The 19,833-nt window shown below is 41.4% G+C and overlaps 1 protein-coding gene across 1 annotated transcript in view; it reads right to left on the bottom strand.

Moving 5' to 3' along the window:
• LOC126475260 (phospholipid-transporting ATPase ABCA1-like) overlaps positions 1-19,833 on the bottom strand; it is a 407,094-nt gene that overhangs the window by 105,244 nt on the left and 282,017 nt on the right. Inside the window, exons 15-18 of the mRNA XM_050102975.1 lie at positions 19,041-19,135; positions 14,119-14,231; positions 3,916-4,371; positions 3,527-3,809 (exon numbers count right to left, since the gene is read on the bottom strand). Coding sequence (XP_049958932.1) covers positions 3,527-3,809; positions 3,916-4,371; positions 14,119-14,231; positions 19,041-19,135 — 947 coding nt within the window. The remainder of the gene's footprint in view (positions 1-3,526; positions 3,810-3,915; positions 4,372-14,118; positions 14,232-19,040; positions 19,136-19,833) is intronic.

Genomic DNA, 19,833 nt, shown 5'->3' with positions numbered 1-19,833 from the left:
GTGGGAGATGAGAAAACTTGGATTTCATGATCAAGTGACTGCTCACAAGCCACACATCATACCTGTAAATGCCAAATGACGCTTCGCTTGGTGTAAGGAGTGTAAACATTGGACAATTGAACAAAGGACAAACATTGTGTGGAGTGACGAATCACAGCACACAATGTGGCAATCCAATGGCAGGGCGTGGGTATGGCAAATGCCTGGTGAACATTATCTGCCAGTGTGTGTAGTGCCAACAGTAAAATTCGAAGGCAGTAGTGTTATGGTGTGGTCATGTTTTTCGTGGCGGGGGCTTCCAGCCCTTGTTGTTTTGCATGGCATTATCACAGCACAGGCCTACATTGATGTTTTAAGCACCTTCTTGCTTCCCACTGTTGAAGAGCAATTCGGGAATGGCAATTCAATCTTTCAACATGATTGAGCACCTGTTCACAATGCACGGCCTGTGGCAAAGTTTTTACGTGACAATAACATCCCTGTAATGGACTGGCCTGCACAGAGTCCTGTGCTGAGTCTGGGCATTTTGGAATGCCGACTTCATACCAGGCCTCACCGATCGACATTGATACCTCTCCTCAGTGTAGCACTCCGTGAAGAATGGGCTGCCATTCCCTAAGAAACCTTACACATCTGATTGGACGTATGACTGCAAGAGTCACAGCTATTATCAAGGCTATGGGTGGGCCAACACCATACTGAATTTCAGCATTAACGATGGAGGGCACCACAAACTTGTAAGTCATTTTCACCAGGTGTCCGGATACTTCTGATCACATAGTGTCTCTCTCCTCTCACCCATCATCTCCCAATGTTCCATCATCCGGCTACAGAGGATGGTGGTGGTGGTGGTTAGTGTTTAACGTCCCGTTGACAACGAGGTCATTAGAGACGGAGCGCAAGCTCGGGTTAGGGAAGGATTGGGAAGGAAATCGGCCGTGCCCTTTCAAAGGAACCATCCCGGCATTTGCCTGAAACGATTTAGGGAAATCACGGAAAACCTAAATCAGGATGGCCGGAGACGGGATTGAACCGTCGTCCTCCCGAATGCGAGTCCAGTGTGCTAACCACTGTGCCACCTCGCTCGGTCGGCCACAGAGGAGCATTCCCCTCATGACTTGGTACCACCCAGGAATGGAGAAACAATCATATTTTATACTGGGGTTTTGACTACCTCTCACTGTGCCCTGAAATTAAGAAAGCCCTACCCACTATTTTTCCCATCACTCCCACAGTGGTACTCCATGGCCCACTGAACCTACACAATATAGTTGCCTATCCCTACAAAACCCCTGCCCCTAACACCATGCCTAATGGCTCATATCCCTGTCATGGACCCAGATGCAGATCCCCCACAATAACCTACTCTGGTCCGATCGTAAGTGTCACCTATCCAATCAAAGAGAGGGCTACTATCTATGAACCCAGTCATGTGATCTATAAGCTAAGCTGCAACCACTGTGCTGTGTTCTAAATGGGCATGACAACCAACAAGCTGCCTGTCTGCATGAATGGCCACCAACAACCTGTGGCCAGGAAACAGCTGGGCCACCCAGTTGCTGAGTACACGGCCCAACATAAGGTCCTTCATTTCAATGACTGCTTCACAGCCTGTGCCATCTGGATTATTCCTATGAACACCAGCTTTTATGAATTGCCCAAGTGGGAACTTGTCCTGCAATATATTCATTCTCGTAACCCTCCTGGCCTCAACCTTCGTTAGTGTTGTCCTTCGCCCAAGTATCCCCGTCCCCATTTCCACTCCAGCACTAAACAGTTTTCTATTTCACCAATGCACCCACAGTCTTCTCACTTCCTCCCGACTTATGTCTAGCCTCCTGACGGCACCTAGCTGCCCTGTCTCCATCTTGTCCCCATATGCTCCCACAAGCAGCACTTTACAGTTCCCCAACCCTACTCTGTTCTCTCTCTCTCTCTCTCTCTCTCTCTCTCTCTCTCTCTCTCTCTCTCTCTCTCCCCCCCCCTCCCTCCCCCCCCTCCACCCCTCCCTCCCTCCCTGCCCCAACCACCTTCTCCCTCCCCCCCCCCCCTCCTCCAACACCCAGATTACTTCTCATATCATGTATAGATGCTCGCTGTCTGTCCTCAGCAGACAGCAAAAGTGATCATGTGAGGGGGAGTTGTGTTTGCTGAACACGTGTCTGAGTATGTTGTCCAATTTAGAAGAAGGCCTTTTGGCCAAAAGCTTACTTGTTTAGCAGTCTTTTAGATGTGCCCATCTGTGACTTATCTCCACTATGTACTGAAATGTTTAATAGTCAATATTTTCTGTCACCCTATTTTGTTACAATTGTATTGGTACCTACTAACTGTTACAGTTTCAAAGTAATTTGATTTTCTGATTATAATTGTAGGATTTGAAATTAAATAATTCTCAAATTTGGATTTGTAACAGCTTACGAGGGGGCACAATATTTTAAATGTATCCTGGAACTCAAACCCCTATGGTAAACCAGTGACTCTATAGTTGGAGTCATGAACAATGGCAGTCGAGTATAGAAGAGTTCTGCGCATCTACATCATGCATACTCTGACAACCAATAAACGTTTGTTAGTGTTATCAGCAGTCTGCTGCAAATGTCATAGCCAATGCGACCATTAAACATGATTGCAGTGAGTTATTTTTATTCCATCTGTTGTGAGTTGTCAAGGATGGTGATGGTGGCAAGTAAGAAATTCTGCACAAGCAAGTGAGACACACAATTTGCAGCACACACACACATTCTGTAAGTGCAGAGTATGTATATGCACTTACTGCAACTGTCACTTGGAACCCGCAACAATGCAATCCCCGTCTATGTCTTGAGCTGCATGAATTTCCATCATTTACAGATTGGACTATAGACATTATTTAACTTTTTAGATAAATAAAACAAAAATACTGATGTACTAATCCCATTTTTACTTCATTTTTAAATACTGTCTGTTTCACTCAGAGTCTATGAAAAAGGCAAAACAAATTATATTGTGTATTCGTAAAGTGATAAACACAGATATAAAATATTATGCAACACTAGGCACTCTTGAATATTCTGTAACCCATCTTCATAGTAAATTTTTGGAATATATTACTTCACTTCTAAGTGACAACAGTAGCAGCAATGTCAGCAACAGGAGCAGCAGTAGTAGTAAAACTGAATAGACTAGGATATATGTAGAAATTTAGAAGTTGTCCCTTTCCCCATCCATCAGCTGTGAAGGGAAGAGGAAAGGAAGAGAGGGAGGATGGGACAAAAAATAATACTGCTTTCAGTACTCTCTGCCATATAATGTATGGCAGTCCAGGCTATGTGACTGCAAGTGTAGATGTGGGACAAACTGAACACTGACTTCGAATTCCTCAGATGTAAATGCCAAATAAACATATCTCAGTCACAAGTTCTAGAAGTCAGAACTAAGTCTAAAACTGGCAATAGCTTTTACTCCAGATAGACTAAAAACAATGTGAATAACATAGTGTAGTGTAGGATTTCCAAAAACACAAAATGCTTAAAACCATACTTACATAACATCTCTGGTTTAGTGAAAAATCCACGATGATCACACACGATAATACAGGCAAGTAGCATAACGATTACAACTGTAAAACACACAAAATCCCACAGAAAGTGGGATAGCCAGTATGTTATAGGATTCACTCCAGCCATAAATTTTATTTGTTTTGACTTCGCTACTCTTTCTAACAAGGGAAGTGTAACAAAGTTGGATACCACATACAAGACAGCAAGAGGTGTTAATACCACCCAAAGCAGACCAATTATTTCAACTGGAACAGTCTCTTGTGGCTCCTGCAAAATGATAAAAATAAATCAAAAAAAGCATTTATTACAGTTCATAACTTTTAATGCATAACATGATTACATTCAATGAGATAAGAGAATGGAAGTTACTCACCTTTGTCTTAAACGGATGATAAGAGAAAACAATAGAAAACTTATTGTTGAAGAATTTCAACATAGCATTGCTCATGATATTTACTGATATTGGAAAACCATGCAATGCTACATTTGAATACAATGCATTTGCCTGCACACTATTACTATCACATTTAAATTCTGCAGCAACAATTATTTTCTCTCTAAACCTTGCAATATTTGAAACACCTTGTTGGAGAAGTACATCTTCTATGTCATTAGAACTGCTGATAACAGTCAATGTTGACTCTGTAGATTCAATTTCTTTCTCATAAGACTGTATTAAATCCTCACTGCAAAATCCAGGCTGTAAAAACACTTCGGTTCTTCCATAATCGTTCAACGAAAACACATGTGCAGGGATCTCTTTATCAATAACCATGTATTTGAGTGACAGAATTACTGTGTAACTTACAAAACCTACTGCCAATAGTACCTGAAAATTAACCAAATGAAATCAATAAGACAATACAGAATATGAAATTACAAAAAAGAAAGAAAACTTCATTACATCATTAAAAGCTAAAATGGTTCACCGAAACTAATACAGGAATTATGAATTCCTTCGTCAACTTAATGTATAAAATTTCTCCCTACATATTCATGCTTTATTAAAAACCTGAATTTAATAGATCATGGGAAGTTAGCCAAAGATAAAATTTTTGCATCACACACACACACACACACACACACACACACGTGTGTGTGTGTGTGTGTGTGTGTGTGTGTGCGCATGCTTTGATTAAAATAAAACATGACAAATAGAAGAAATTTGATTATCTCTGTTCACATCTTACAATCGTTCAGTGTGAGCACCCATCATCATGTGATAGTGTATTAAGTCAATAAAAGTATTCTTTCCACACTCTGACCAATACATACAGAATAACCAATGCTACACCTATTTTAGTCTTGTTTCTCTTGTCAATAAGATTAGACATAAGCAAATGCACGAATAGAATTTTTCATGTTTGAACAACTTAAGAGACTGAAGTAAGATTATGTCTTCAACAACCACTGATATTTTTACAGGTGAACACCCTGTCATTTTCAAGGCACAAACATAATGAGAGTGTGCTGTGCTGGGAAATTTAAATCCTCAGTATGTGGGGCTACACCCACCAAAACCATAATATGGCATATGCAGAAAGACAACACACACACACACACACTGTAAACACATAGTGCCACCACATAAACTAAGTCAGAAGTATCTATAGTGAACATTCATTACCAGCAGGTGAACAACCAGCATTAACTTTGTCCTTATGTTGTATGACCAGCAAAAGAAAGAGCAGGATTCCAAGTACAATTTAAAGAAAAATCTCCACCTCTATTTAACTATCAGAATTTACCCTAACCACCATCAAATCAGCTGTCAAGTTTAGAAGATAAATTTCTGGGGCATTCCTCATAAAAACAAGCTTAAGACAGAGTGACTGCCTATCACCATTACCATACAAATGGGCACTAGACTACATAATGAGAGAACGGTGCAGCGTTAACCCAAGGAATATAAGTATCGAAAGCCCAAAATTGATACGAGTTTAAACTGCTTGGGATTTGCTGATGATCTTCCTCTCCAGCTGACAATGTTCAAACATCCAGACACCAGCTGCAGTCACTACAAGAAATTGCATGGAAAATCATTAGGGAGGAGGGGGAGGGGAGGGAGGGAGGGAAAGACTGTAAACTTGTCATCTACTACTTGCAAGCAAAATTACAATCAAAAATCATTATCACAAACCACCTGGCTTAAACCTCTGCTAACCTGTCATGCATTGCCTTGTCTAAACTTTTCCCTTCTTTCTTCTGTCCACACCACATCTTCCCTTGTCCAGATGATGTACTGCCTTCTCACAACCCCCCCCCCCCCCCCAAATACGAATATCTCTCTCTCTCTCTCTCTCTCTCTCTCTCTCTCTCTCTCTCTCTCTCTCTCTCTCTCATACAATCGCCCCCTTCCCCACTCACCCCCACCCCTCTCTCTCCCTGACCACACCCACCACCTGACAACCCCTCTCCCCCCCTGCCATTACACTTTTATCACCCAACCCCCACTCTCTCTGCCCTTACCCACTTACCACCCCACCCCCCCTCTCCCCACACTTGCCCTCATAAACCCCCCCCCCACCACCACACCTCTCTCCCCCTGCCCTTACCCCCTTACTGTGTACTGCCCCTCTCCCCCTGCCCTTAGCCCCTTACCTCACACTGCCCCTCTCCCCCTGCCCTTACCCCCTTACTGTGCATCGCCCCACTCCCCCTACCCTTAGCCCCTTACACCAGACTGCCTCTCCCCCCCTGCCCTTACCCACTCACCTCCATCCCCTCTTCTCCCTGTCCTTACCCACACACCCCCATCCCCTCTCCCCCCTGTCCTTACCCACACACCCCCATCCCCTCTTCCCCCTGTCCTTACTTATTCATCTCCACCCTCCCTGCCGTTATTCACTCACCCCCACCACCTCTCCCGCCCTGCCCTTCCCCACTCAGCCCCAACCTGCTTTCTCTCCTTGCCCTTCTCCACTCACCCGCACCCCCTCCCCATCCCTGCCCTTATCCACCATCTCCAACCCCTCTCTCCCTGCCCTTGATGCTGCGGGAAACCTGCTTCTATCTGGCAACATTAAATTCAACTGGCAGCAGCAGTTCCTAAGACACGACAATGAATTTCAGGGATTCACAAGCTTGCTAACAGTGTCTCCCTCTCACCCCAACATCACAAACCCTGAGCACTGTCTAGCCTATGACACATCATTGCAGTCTATATGCCACTGAACTTGAACTGAAAATCATTTGTGTTATCAGTAGCAGTAAAATATTTCTGTTAGTAGCTAGTTTTGTAACGGGAAAAAATGAAAGGTATTCACTTAATGAAGGCTATAAATTAAAACTAATAGCATGTGCTTAAGAATATGGAAACAGAGCACTGACTGGCATTTCAACCGTCCACCAACAGAAAAAAAACATTCACAATTGGCGCGCTAGTACAGAAGAACAGAAAAAAATTAAGACTAAATGTGCCAAATGGCCAAAACTAGAAGGTGCCGTATTGAAATATATTGAAAGACATTGTCAAAATGGCACTGGAATTAGTACAAAAATGATTTAAATACATGCTTGTCCCTAGCACTACAGGTGAACTTAACAGACTTTAAGGGTTGAGTTGGTTGGTGTTACAGATTTATGAAGCGTCATGCACTTAGCAAGCAAATCAATAGCAAAATATCTTGGAAAATGTCACGGGAGGGTGAAGAGAAAATATTATCTTTCCATTGTTTTATTATACAATATCGAAAGAAAACCAGTGTGGAACTAATCTGAATAGCAAACATGGGCAAAACCACTCTGATGTTTGATATGCTAAGTAACAGAGCTGTTGCCATGAAAGGTGCTAAAACTGTAATTATAAAAAACCAGTGGACATGAAAAAATGCACTACACTGTTGTCCTTTCATGTTGTGTTGACAGTGCCAAACTTCATCCAATGATCATTTTCAAGCACAAAACAATGCCAAAACAGTCTGAAATACCACCAGGTGGTGGTGTTCATGTACATGACAAGGGTTGGATAGATGAGGCTGGTATGAAATTATGGATTAACAGAATGTGGGAGAGAAGGAAAGGTTCTTTGAAGAAGAGTTCTCTACTTGTACATATCAGTTTAGTAGCCATTTGAAAAATTCTGTGAAAGAGAAATCAAGACACAGAAATACAGAGCTTGTTGTTAATCTGGGAGGACTTACTTCACAACTGCAACTTCTTGATGTCTCAATAAGTAAACCATTTAAAGTGAACATGAGAGAGGGATGGAACAAATGGATGATGGATGAAACACAACATGCATTCAGCTGAAGGGAGATTTAAAATGACCTACAATCAATCAAATAGGTGTGTCATTGGATAAAACACTCTTGGTCTAGAGCGAGAGAAGACATTATTGTTAAATTTTGAAGCAGTGCAACTTAAGTAATGCTCTTGATGGTAATGAAGACCATATTATATATGACGAGGGCATTGATGACAACAAAGAGGAGGAGGAGGATTTACTGGGACTTTAAAGGTCAATTTGGTTGTATAAATTAAGAGTTTTATTTTAGTTTCACTTTGCAATACAATCTAATGGCCAATGGCATTGCCGCAGTGGTAACATCGATTCCCATAAGATCACTGAAGTTAAGTGCAGTCAAAAATTTTTGTGCCAAAATTTGACTCCTAATGGAACAATCTAATGAATGGGAAAATTAAGATAATTAACAAAGAGGGCAAGGACATTGTACTGAGCTGGCTCAGTGCTTGGGATACTAATATTGTTGATGTTAAGGGAGTGACATGGAAGTATCAGCTCTAACATCATGTGGAACTGTTGAGTTTTAAGTAGCTGAAGTGCCAGATGGAATGAATGTGGGCTGTACCAAAGTGAGTAAGTATGTGGATAGCAAAACGTATGATTAAGTCCGGTACTGTCTACCCCACTGGATGATAATGGGTGTTGTTTAGAGGTCATGGACCCTGGCCCAGATGTACTGGGAAAAGCGTATGCCACTGATTTTTGTGTAGTACAGAGTGGAACTGTAGATGATGATGATGATGATGATGATGATGATGATGATGTAGATACCACAGGGAATGCGTAGTTGATATTGCAGATACTGTCGAAGGAATAGCACACACACACACACACACACACACACACACACACACACACACACACACACACACACACATTACCTCAAAAGCAGTGTGAGTGTAGGAGAAGAAAGAGGGGATGTGTTGGTAAAGTGAGCGATTGAGAAGACAAGTCGAAATCTGTTGAGAAGTGTACACCTGAGGTTCAGAATGTAATAGTAACTCGAGTACTGGGTCACAGACTTGCAGAGCAAGCTGCTCAAGTGTGCTGCTGCTAGCTGTTCTGTTTACAACACAACCACAGCTTGATGATCAGATGAGTGTAATGTAGGTGAAGGGCACAAGGCAAACCTGGGTGTAAATTTTCTGTCCAAACATTATACCAAAATTAACCTTTGGTGATTCACAGTGAAACCCAGACAAACAAAATTCCAGCTAGTATTAACTGTTGCCAGTGGATTGCTGTTGTTGCAAGGTTCGTGCACCTTAAGGGACAAACTGATTAAACTGTGAACAAAACTGCTAAGGCTTAAAGCAAACAACATTGTGCTACAAGGTATCAGGAAGTTGCTTTGCGTGGGCAGGAGTACCTGACAGCTGAGCATTTCAGGGCAAATCCAGTCTGTGATTAGCAACAGAGTGAGAGAGTGTCTGTTGATGTATTCTGGGCGGTAGTACCATATGCGTTCATATCTGAGGACAGATTTGGGAATACACTTTCTAAGAAAGCATAAGGGAAACTGTTGTTGCAATGGCAAAGTAACAAACAATGTTCCTAAATAACCGGCAAAAAAACCACCAGACAGACAAAAAAAGAAGCTGAGCATAATAGTTTAATGGAGTCTGTTCATATGCCTTTAAGGATGATTTGTCAGGGATAATTTATGGAGGGAAAGAGTTTAGTTGCATTATTCCTAGTTTGCAAGTGAATGATAATTGTTGTAAGCATGGCTATTCGCTATTTTAATAGGAGTAATGTTACGAAACGTATTCCCTACTATTTACAATGACGCAAAGAACTACTGCACAGGGCATGGGCCCACGGTTAGGGTTAACCAACAACACAAGAGATGCAATAGTGGCATAGCTAAGTGTAAGAGGACAATAACAGTTTTAAGTTGTGTCTTAAAAGCTTTCATGAAACTACTAACTGTAAAGGAAGACTTGGGTCAGTTGTGAAGAATGTAAGAAAAGTCAAGCCCAGGAGTTACATCAGTACAGAAAATTCGTAGCCTTTAACCTTGCAGCTCAAGCTGCCTAGTATTTAAAGGAGAAACCTGTAAAATATTGTACATTGTGTCCATGTATGTTGAGTTCTGTTGCAGACCAGCCTGAGGTAAACAACCAGGGGCTTCTTTATCTGAAGAGCATTTTTGGGCATTACCAGTGAAACTACCTGCACTAGGTACACCAGTAGAAGGCAGTCGGAGGATGCATGTTTCCTGCAGCATCAGAGACTTTTCAGACAGCATGAGATAAATTAGGCCAGGCATTGTAATACTGCAACCAGACTGGTGAAAATGAACTCTTGCAGTGTGAGACAAGCTGTTGCCACATGCTCAGAATAAGGATTTGTCGTACAGAGTGTGGCTGGAAGCAGCCACATGGCACAACAGGTAGGCTGGGTAAGAGTATAAATGAACATTTATATGAGCCCAGGCATCAGCATTCCAGCAGTGCCAACAGAGATGGGAACGCCACACTGGATGACTGGATGCCCTTGGGTACCTTGCAACTGCTACTATTTCAGACTTCCACTGCCACACCTTCTGCAAGTGCCAAGTCCTCGACCTTCAACTTCATACTTGTCTTTTGGTGGGCTGTCACCTGGTGAACTTCCGGCAGTTGCCTGACTCCTGCCCTGGAGGGCAGCAACTCTAGACCCACACAGTTCCGATTCCCATCCTTCTGTCCTAGGTGCCTTGGCAGTCACTTGCAGGGGCGAGCTCTACTGTCAGAGTCTAGCATCCCCTGGAAGAAACACTGGAGCATCCAGCACTAGAGGCTCTGCTCATAGGTGGCCATATCCCAGTAATGAGACCACATGCCACTGTGTAAGACACTGCAGTCAGCATTTTTTTGGGGGGGGAGGGGGGGGGGGGCAGCTTATGTGGCCTATGTCACAGTGCAGTAACTGTCAGATTGCAGTAACATTACCAGATGCCAAGTTTGTTTTGTTTGCCAATGATACAAATGTTGCAATAAATAGCAAATCAAAAGCAGTCTTAGAAAGATCGGCTAATAAAAAATTTGTGGACATATATCACTGGTTCCTAGCCATTTCTTTGTCTCTAAACTTTGAAAAAAACACACTAGATGCAGTTCAGAATTTGTAAGGGGTGTCCCATGAGTATATGTCTAACATACGATGACAAGAAGATAGAAGAAGTGGACAGTGTTAAATTCTTGGGATTACAGCTTGATAATAAATTCAACTGGGAGGAGCACTCCACAGAACTGCTGAAGCATCTTAACAAATCTCTATTTGCTATGCGAATTGTCAGACATAGGGCATATAAAAATGAAAATGCTGGCAAACTATGCTTACTTTCACTCCATAATGTCATATGGGATTATTTTTTGGGGTAATTCATCAAGCCAAGCTACAGTTTTCTGGGCCCAAAATATGCAATAAGAGTTACATGTGGTGTGAACTCAAGAACATCCTGCAGAGGCCTGTTTAGGGAATTAGGGATAGTAACTACTGCTTCCCAATATATTTATTCCTTAATGACATTTGTCGTTAAAAATATATCACTTTTTCAAACCGACAGCTCAGTTCATGGAATCAATGCTAGAAATAAGAATAATCATCACAAGGATTAAAGTCACTTACTCTTATACAAAAGGGTGTGCATTATTCAGGAATTCAGATTTTCAGTAACTTTACGGCAGCCATAAAAAGCCTAACAACCAATGAAATTCAGTTTAAGAGAAGCGTAAAGGATTTATTGGTGGCCAACTCCTTCTACTCCACTGATGAATTTCTTAGTAGAACCAACTGATTTTTTTTGTGACATCTGCACAATTTCAGTGCACTAATGTGTTTATTCTAAGTAAGTACTGTAGTAGTTGTATTGTATGGTTATTACCTTATAAACAAATAAAAAATTTAGATTTTAAATTAAGTGCATTAATGCTATATTAGTAAATGAGTTTTGTAAAATGATCCTTTCATATAGTGTTCACTAAAAATAAATAAAAAATTACAATCATTCCACTTGGGACCTGTGGAAGGTATATTAACTTATTTGTTTTAGTTGTAAATATTTGTCATGTATTATTGTTTTTCTGACATGTTCTACATCCTGGAGGACCTCCTCACTATGGATCAACTGGAAGGAAAGTAGATTAGATTAGATTAGATTTAATCTGCCATCATATGCTGCCTCTCCACATGCTGAATGGGGCACATCACCGCCTCCACCAAAACACTGCCATTGTACACAAATGAGCGTTAATAAAATGTTTTAACTTTTTGATGTTGTCAGTCCGAACTATCAACAACCTGTTTCCACAACCTCCACACACTGCCATGACCCGACTCCAAAAAAAGTTGCCCTACATTTCTGGACCACTTCAGTGTTGTTTGTGTGAATGTATTTTTGCCAGAACAAGAGCATGAGCTCAAAAGCTAGACTGAATACTATTTTCTGTTACATGCATCCATGCGCCAGACATCAGTCCGCTACTGGTGAGTGGTTGCTCTTCTCTTATTTTACATATTTTTCCATCCAGGAATTTCCATTATTGTCATGTCTTAAGCCTGTGTCACACGGAATAAATTTTGTTATAAATTACAGCTCATATGTAGGCACCGCTGACTGTTATGCTACTTGCCTGCAAGAAGCTTTCCATGTTTTTCGGTGATAGTTCTGATACTACCTCCCTTTTAATATTTTCTGAATGTTACCTGTGCAGGCCAACAAGGAGTCTTGCTAGGATGGAACATCACAAGGTGCAAGGTGGACCCCATCACAAGTGTCACCGCACTAGGGAGGCGCTCAGGTGAAAATTAATATAAAAGCGTCAGTCAACTCCACAGAGCAGAAATACAGCAGTATTGCTTGAATAGATGCATATATGGAAGAGTAGTGTTTAGATGCTGAGAAAGCAGCCACCCCTCAGCCAGGTAGCCTATACAGTGATGTGCACCACCTAGCAAACTTACAGTGATGCTTACTGCGTGTAACACAGGCTTCACAATAACTGTGTGTGTGATATATGCATTTTCATATTGTTCTTCACCATTTTGAAAGAATAATATAATCACTTGCATTCTAATGAGTGGAATACAGGGGTGGTTTGAAAAGTTCTCGGAATCACCATGAGAGGTCAGCACTAGCGCAACGAGTTGTCCACATGATATTTACTGGACTGTTGCCTGTAAACATGTGCCACGTCAGTGCTCTTGGAAGAGAGCTGTGGCAATGGTGTGGCTCTGTTGTTGTTCCAATATGGGGATCTGCTACTTCATTTTCAGCTGTTGTCAAGTGGACAAAGGAATTTAAATTTGGTCTGGAGAGCTTAGATGATGATCTGCACAGTGGCTGGCCAAGACATGTCACTACTCCAGAAATCATTGCAAAGTGCACAAAATTGTCATGGAGGATCACCACATGTCATCTGAAAGGGTATACCACATTTTAACTGAATAATTAGAAATGAAAAAAATTATCTGCGAGATGGGTGCTGCGACTCTTGATGGTGGGTCAAAAACGCATGAGAAGGTACATATCAGAACAATGTTTGGTCCGTTTTAGGAGAAAAGAACAATATTTTTTGCACCAGCTTGTGACCACAGATGAAACTTGTGTGCGCTACTATGCCCCAGAGATAAAACAACAGTCAAAGCAGTGGAAAAAAGCCACCAAAGAAAGCAAAGACAATTTCTTCAGTGGGAAAGGTCATGGCATCCGTGTTCTGGGATGCGAAGGGGATTCTGTTTGTAGATTATCTCCCCACTGGGGAAACAATTACTGGAGAATACTATGCTAACCTCCTGGACAAATTGCAACAAAAGATACATGAGAAAAGACCAGGTTTAGCAAGGAAGAAAGTCCTCTTCCATCAGGGCAATGTGCCCGCACACACGAGCCGTCTCCATGGAAACGTTACATGAACTAAGGTAAGAATTGTTGCCACACCCGCCTTGTGCACCTGATATGGCTCCAACTGACTACCATCTCTTCCCAAAACTGAAAATTTTTCTTGGTGGACAAAGATTCACTTCAAATGAAGAAATGATAGCCGGAGTTGACAATTATTGTGCAGGCCTGGAGGAAACTTTTTTTGAGATGGGATCAAGGCACTGGGACATCGTTGGACCAAGTACATTAATCTACAACAAGTCTACACTGAAAAATAAGAAACGTTTCAGTGTTGTAAGTACCTTTTTTTTTTATTCCATTCTGATAACTTTTCCAACCACCCTCATATTTAGAAAGACAATGATTTCAATTCAGTCTACAAATATTTCAACAATAATAAAAAAGGAACAGCAATAAAAATCTGCTTTTGTACGAGGATTTGTTATACATGTTAGTATTACCTTTGTAAGATGTGTAAACCAATTTCTGTATGTGAACAGAATATTGTTTACAAGAAGTGCTGGAAACTGCCTGAGTATCAGCTTCAACCCACTGACCCGAGACCTGGTTAGTGCTGTTTGAAAAGAACAGAAGTATCTTAACAAATAGGATAACTGTCATCATGAAGGTCACGAATAATATTAATATTACCCAGGACATATGAGATTGCTGATACGGTACAATGGTGTGATATTCAGGTGAGCCTATCTGTCAGTGTCGTCTTGAGCTTTTAGTGGTACAAAATTGGCCTAAAACATGTACTTACAGGAATTGTGATAAACTGACTCAATTATGTACAGTTTAGAGAATGATTTCATTTCTTATGAATAAGGAGTCTGAATGGCATATATCAAATAGAGGTTTCAGACTGCAATGGTGACCAATGCATCTTTAGAGTAGTGTACAAAGGTTTATGAAGCAATTTAAGGATGAAAATCTGACAGTGCATATAGTCACAAATAAGATAATCACACTCCACTACCACTGATGAAAAATGGTGAACAATCTAATCAGGGAAACCTGCAAAATGTACTAATCATGTAAACTAAACTGACACCTGGCACAGTGGCTCATTGAAGTGACCGTAAATGCATTTCCCATTTACAGTCACTCCTGTCAGGCACCACGCCAAGTGTCAACTTATTTTGCATGAATAATACATTACTGTAAAAGTAATCAAAAATCAATATCGTCAAAAGTGTTGCAAATAGGAACCACAGTTTTTTTTTATGAATATGACGAACGAGTCAACAAGTGTGAGTGGGAAATTTCTGTGCTTTTTGTTTCCATCCAGACCACCATTTTTTACATTTGTAAACAATAAGATGTAAGGGATATAGCATGGTATGAATCATGAGGTGGAGTTAGGGGTGCATCAGATCCTCCATGGGACTCTAGTAGAGTTCTAGAGGAGATGGTACTTGAAAACCTTGAAAAATGAAAACAATAGACACAATTCCAAATGGAAACTTTGTCAAAGACTGAAACATATGTATTTTTAGTGGCAGTTGTTACAGTCTTAGATTTTTATGCTTTAGAAGAAAACTTTTGGAATGTAGACAGCTTTTGGAACAATATTTTTATCTATTGAGTAAGAAATGATTTTCCCTTCATTTCATAAACATTTATAAATAATCTTTTTTTAAGAATATTAAGCAAAAGCTACTTAGATCACATCTGACATTTGACACGGATTAATTTTCAGACTGGTTCATACATTTTGAGACTTTTATGACTGAAAAGACACCATCTTTAAAAATAGTGAAATCCCTGGACTAGCAGGACAGAGCGGATGAGGTTATATTTGTGGAAAGGGGCCAAAATAAGTTGCTGTCAGTTGTATTCAACATGTAAGCTTTAGTTGTGAAAACGCACAATAAAATGAGCAAGAGCTAAAAACTCTCAAGGTTTTAATGAAAGAGCTCCATTGATTTAATTTAAATCGGCTGAAGGCCACATATGAAAAGCCAAGGTCCAAGGCCTAAGCAAGGAATTGAGGTACAGGAGTTCTTCTGGAAGTTTCACTTCTTTTAAAAAAATTATTTTTTCCATCAATAAAAATGGGCTGAAGGCCTTAGCTTAAATCTCTCCCATAGAACTCGGCTGAAAGCCACACATTAAGCAAGAAGTGTGTTATGGCTTAAGGCCAAAACAAAGATTTTTCATTGTTAATTCTAAATAGGCTGAAAACTCAGCTGAAGGCCGCATATCAGGATAACAATTTAATGGCTTAAAGTCTAGGAAGAAGAGCTTTCAGTTTAAAAAGGCTGGGGGCCTTAGCTTAAAATATTTCATGTAAAGCTTGGCTGAAGGCCTCATACTAAAGAATAAGAATGTTATGACTTAAGGGCAAGACCAAAATTTTGAATTTTTAATTAAGAGGGATTAAAACTCGATTGAAGGCCACACACACCATGGAGAAAACAATGTTACAGCTTAAGGCCTAAAAAAACAGCCTTGCAACTTAAATGAGCTGAAACTCGGCTCAAGGCCACACGCTGTACTTAAAAGTAAAAGGAAATCACTATGTAAAACAGAAGGAGTGGCACTCAGAAGGTTACAAGGGTCAGCCTGGGAAGTAACACTAACGCACGCTTAGGTGAGACAGACAGCCTGACCGACAAGCTCATAATCGGAAGGCAACACACCCAAGGGACGGTTCACGACCGACCGACAATCTGACCGATTTCCAAAGGTCAGATCCAACTGCACAGAAAATGGAAAATATCAGACAATGAAGAGTAATCGAGATACCAATAACATCAAACTGGGCCTTATAATGATCAAGGCATCAAACATCAGTCAAGACAAGCTTAAAAGAATCCGAAAACACAAGTCACAACTGTCAAGGCACTACCAGAGGCTGCAGATTCTAGGCAAGAAAGCACACGATTTGTTATCACACGCGTCATGGGCTGAGAAAACTCCCGGAGACACTGGCTCGGACCCAACCATGCAGAGGGAACACAACCGACATCTCTGCACTGGAACGAACCGACCCAAATACACGTCGTCGATGAGACGACTGACCGAACAACCAACCAACGGTTGTCCTCGCTGGCACAAATAACAACAAATCATAACAATCGAGTAAGTAATTACTCAACTTGAGGATCCTGCTTTGGAAGAAGGTGAAAAGTCGCTCACACAACTAGCATCTCCAAATGCAACAGTGTGTGCCCACCGCCAAAAGCCCCCGTCTGGCTTCGCGCTGTGGAGACCGCGTTGCTGCTCATTTCCAGTGAGCCAACTAGGTCCAACCACATCACAACTCGGAAAATGGTGTTCGTCCAAAGGATCCAAGACTCGCCGAGCAAACGACCAACGGCAGCCCACCTTCGCCGACAGCGGTCCCAGTGAATACTAACACCATACGTACTCGACTGTTGCTGGCTGCCAACTGTGAACTCTTCTTTGACTGATACTGGTGTCAGTGCTCAGTAGTCTACATGGTGCCATCCGACAACCAGGTGACCAACCATCCAATGGCCTTCTGTCTGTGTCGGCCACAGTCCCGGCGCACACTTGCACCATGCAGACAGGCCTGCTATTGACTGCCAACTCAGTGCCCGACTGCTGCTCTCAACTGAACAGACTTCCTTCAGACGGATGAATTCCCAGAGACACTAGCTCGGACCCAACCATGCAGAGGGAACACAACTGACATCTCTGCACAGGAAGGAACCAACCCAAATACACGTCGTCGATGAGATGACTGACCGAACGACCAAGCAATGGTCGTCCTTGCTGGTAATGGCTGTGTAGACCTCACTGGGTCTCCTTCCCCAACTGCACTGCTGCTGCGTCCTGACCACCCTCCTGGTCCATCCCCGACTGCACTGCTGGTCCATCTCCAACTTACTTCCAGACAGACAATGACGGAAATAGTATCGGTCGCTCCGGAGATGGTATGAGAGTGCACTTATCGATAAGCACTGCTACTGCTGCTGCTGTGCTGCTGTCACTCACGGACAAGTAAGGCAGGAAGTTAGTGACACCAGTAAATGGAATAGGAAAACGAGGTGGCAGAACTATAATAGAAGATGACAAACAATAAATGGGATGAACAGGAGCCGTGCACGGCTCAGATGTGCTCACCTGAATATCACACCACTGGACTACACCAGCAATCTCTTATGTCCTTGGTAATAATAATATTGTGACCAACTTTAAAAATAATGAGAAAGTAGTACTATTGTAGAGTCATTACCCATTTGTCTTACAATGAGCTCTATATAACAATATATCTGCACCTTAAAGAGTGTTTGTTCTCATGTCTTTTCTTAGATTACTTTTTAAAACATGGTGAAGATAACTTTTCATTAATACAGGAAGGAGTGAATCCCTTTTAGTTATTTTACATTAATCTGGTGCTGGTAGATGAAAAATAAATGGGAGCATGACTGATTTGGGATACTCCAGATCAAAACAGATTTACTATTTCATGTGAAAAAAACTTTATATATATATAAACAAAGATGATGTGACTTACCATACGAAAGCGTTGGCAGGTCGATAGAAACACAAACAGACACATACATACACATAAAATTCAAGCTTTCGCACGCAACAAACTGTTGCCTCATCAGGAAAGAGGGAAGGAGAGGGTAAGACGAAAGGAAGTGGGTTTTAAGGGAGAGGGTAAGGAGTCATTCCAATCCCGGGAGCGGAAAAACTTACCTTAGGGGGAAAAAAGGACGGGTATACACACACACACACACACACACACACACACATATCCATCCACACATATGCAAACACAAGCAGACATATTGGTCTTTAAATATGTCTGCTTGTGTCTGCATATGTGTGGATGGATATGTGTGTGTGTGCGCGCGCGCGAGTGTATACCCGTCCTTTTTTCCCCCTAAGGTAAGTCTTTCCGCTCCCGGGATTGGAATGACTCCTTACCCTCTCCCTTAAAACCCACTTCCTTTCGTCTTTCCCTCTCCTTCCCTCTTTCCTGATGAGGCAACAGTTTTTTGCGTGCGAAAGCTTGAATTTTGTGTGTATGTATGTGTCTGTTTCTGTTTCTATCGACCTGCCAGCGCTTTCGTATGGTAAGTCACATCATCTTTGTTTTTAAATATATTTTTCCCGTGTGGAATGTTTCCCTCATGTGACTTACCAAACTAAAGTGCTGGCAGGTTGATACACACACAAACAAACAAACAAACACAAACACACACACACACACACACACACACACACACACACACACACAAAATTTTGTGTGTATGTTTGTGTTTGTTTGTGTGTCTATCAACCTGCCAGCACTTTCGTTTGGTAAGTCACATCATATTTGTTTTTAGATTTATATATAGTACAATTTTATATGGAAATATAACAATGTAAAATATGCACATGAAAAATTTATACACACCATCTGTAGTGTCTACAAGTCTATGTGATTCATCAATTGTTTCACTCCTGACACTGCCATGCTCACTAGCTTCATCTTCACTCTCTTTTCCCACACTGTAATAAAATTGTAGATGGTTATTAAATACGAAATGTAGTAGGAATGGACTTTATAGTATGGCATTTTGTAACAAGTAAATCAATTGACACTGGTGAATTAAATTTATGAATGAAAAGTACCGCACCTAATGAATTATAACAGCTTCCCATAAATTATACACAAAGCTCAAAGCAACTATACAATAATGTATGTTATATAAAAGATAATTAAATACATTAGGTACACACAAAAACCCATATACACTACCTGATCAAAAGTACCTGGTCATCCTTATGTAATGCAGAATTCAGCACTAGAGGTCATGAGAGGCAGATCTATCATCATAGAATGAGATGGGAAATATCGTTTTCTCAGTAGAGAAGCAGTAACAGCAGGGCGGGTCAGTCACGAGATCACAGACTGTGGATGTCACTTGAGTAACAAATCCACCAGGCATTTCAATCCTTCTAAAGCTGCCTCTGTTGACTTTTGGTGGTATGATTGTCAAGTGGAAATGTGAAGGAAGAACCACAGCTAAATCAAGCTCACGCAGACCTCGTGTACTGACAGACAGAGCCCACCGAGGATTGCAAAAGGCAGTTATAAAAACATCTTGTGAAATCAGCAGAAATAATCATTTGCCAGTTCTAAAGTGCTATCAGCAGTTCAGCTAGCACAATTGTGTGTAGGAGTTGAAAAGAATGAGGTATAATGT

The sequence above is a fragment of the Schistocerca serialis genome, chromosome 4 (genome assembly GCF_023864345.2).
Source record: "Schistocerca serialis cubense isolate TAMUIC-IGC-003099 chromosome 4, iqSchSeri2.2, whole genome shotgun sequence".
Taxonomy (NCBI): domain Eukaryota; kingdom Metazoa; phylum Arthropoda; class Insecta; order Orthoptera; family Acrididae; genus Schistocerca; species Schistocerca serialis.
This window is presented reverse-complemented; position numbering and strand designations above follow the sequence as displayed.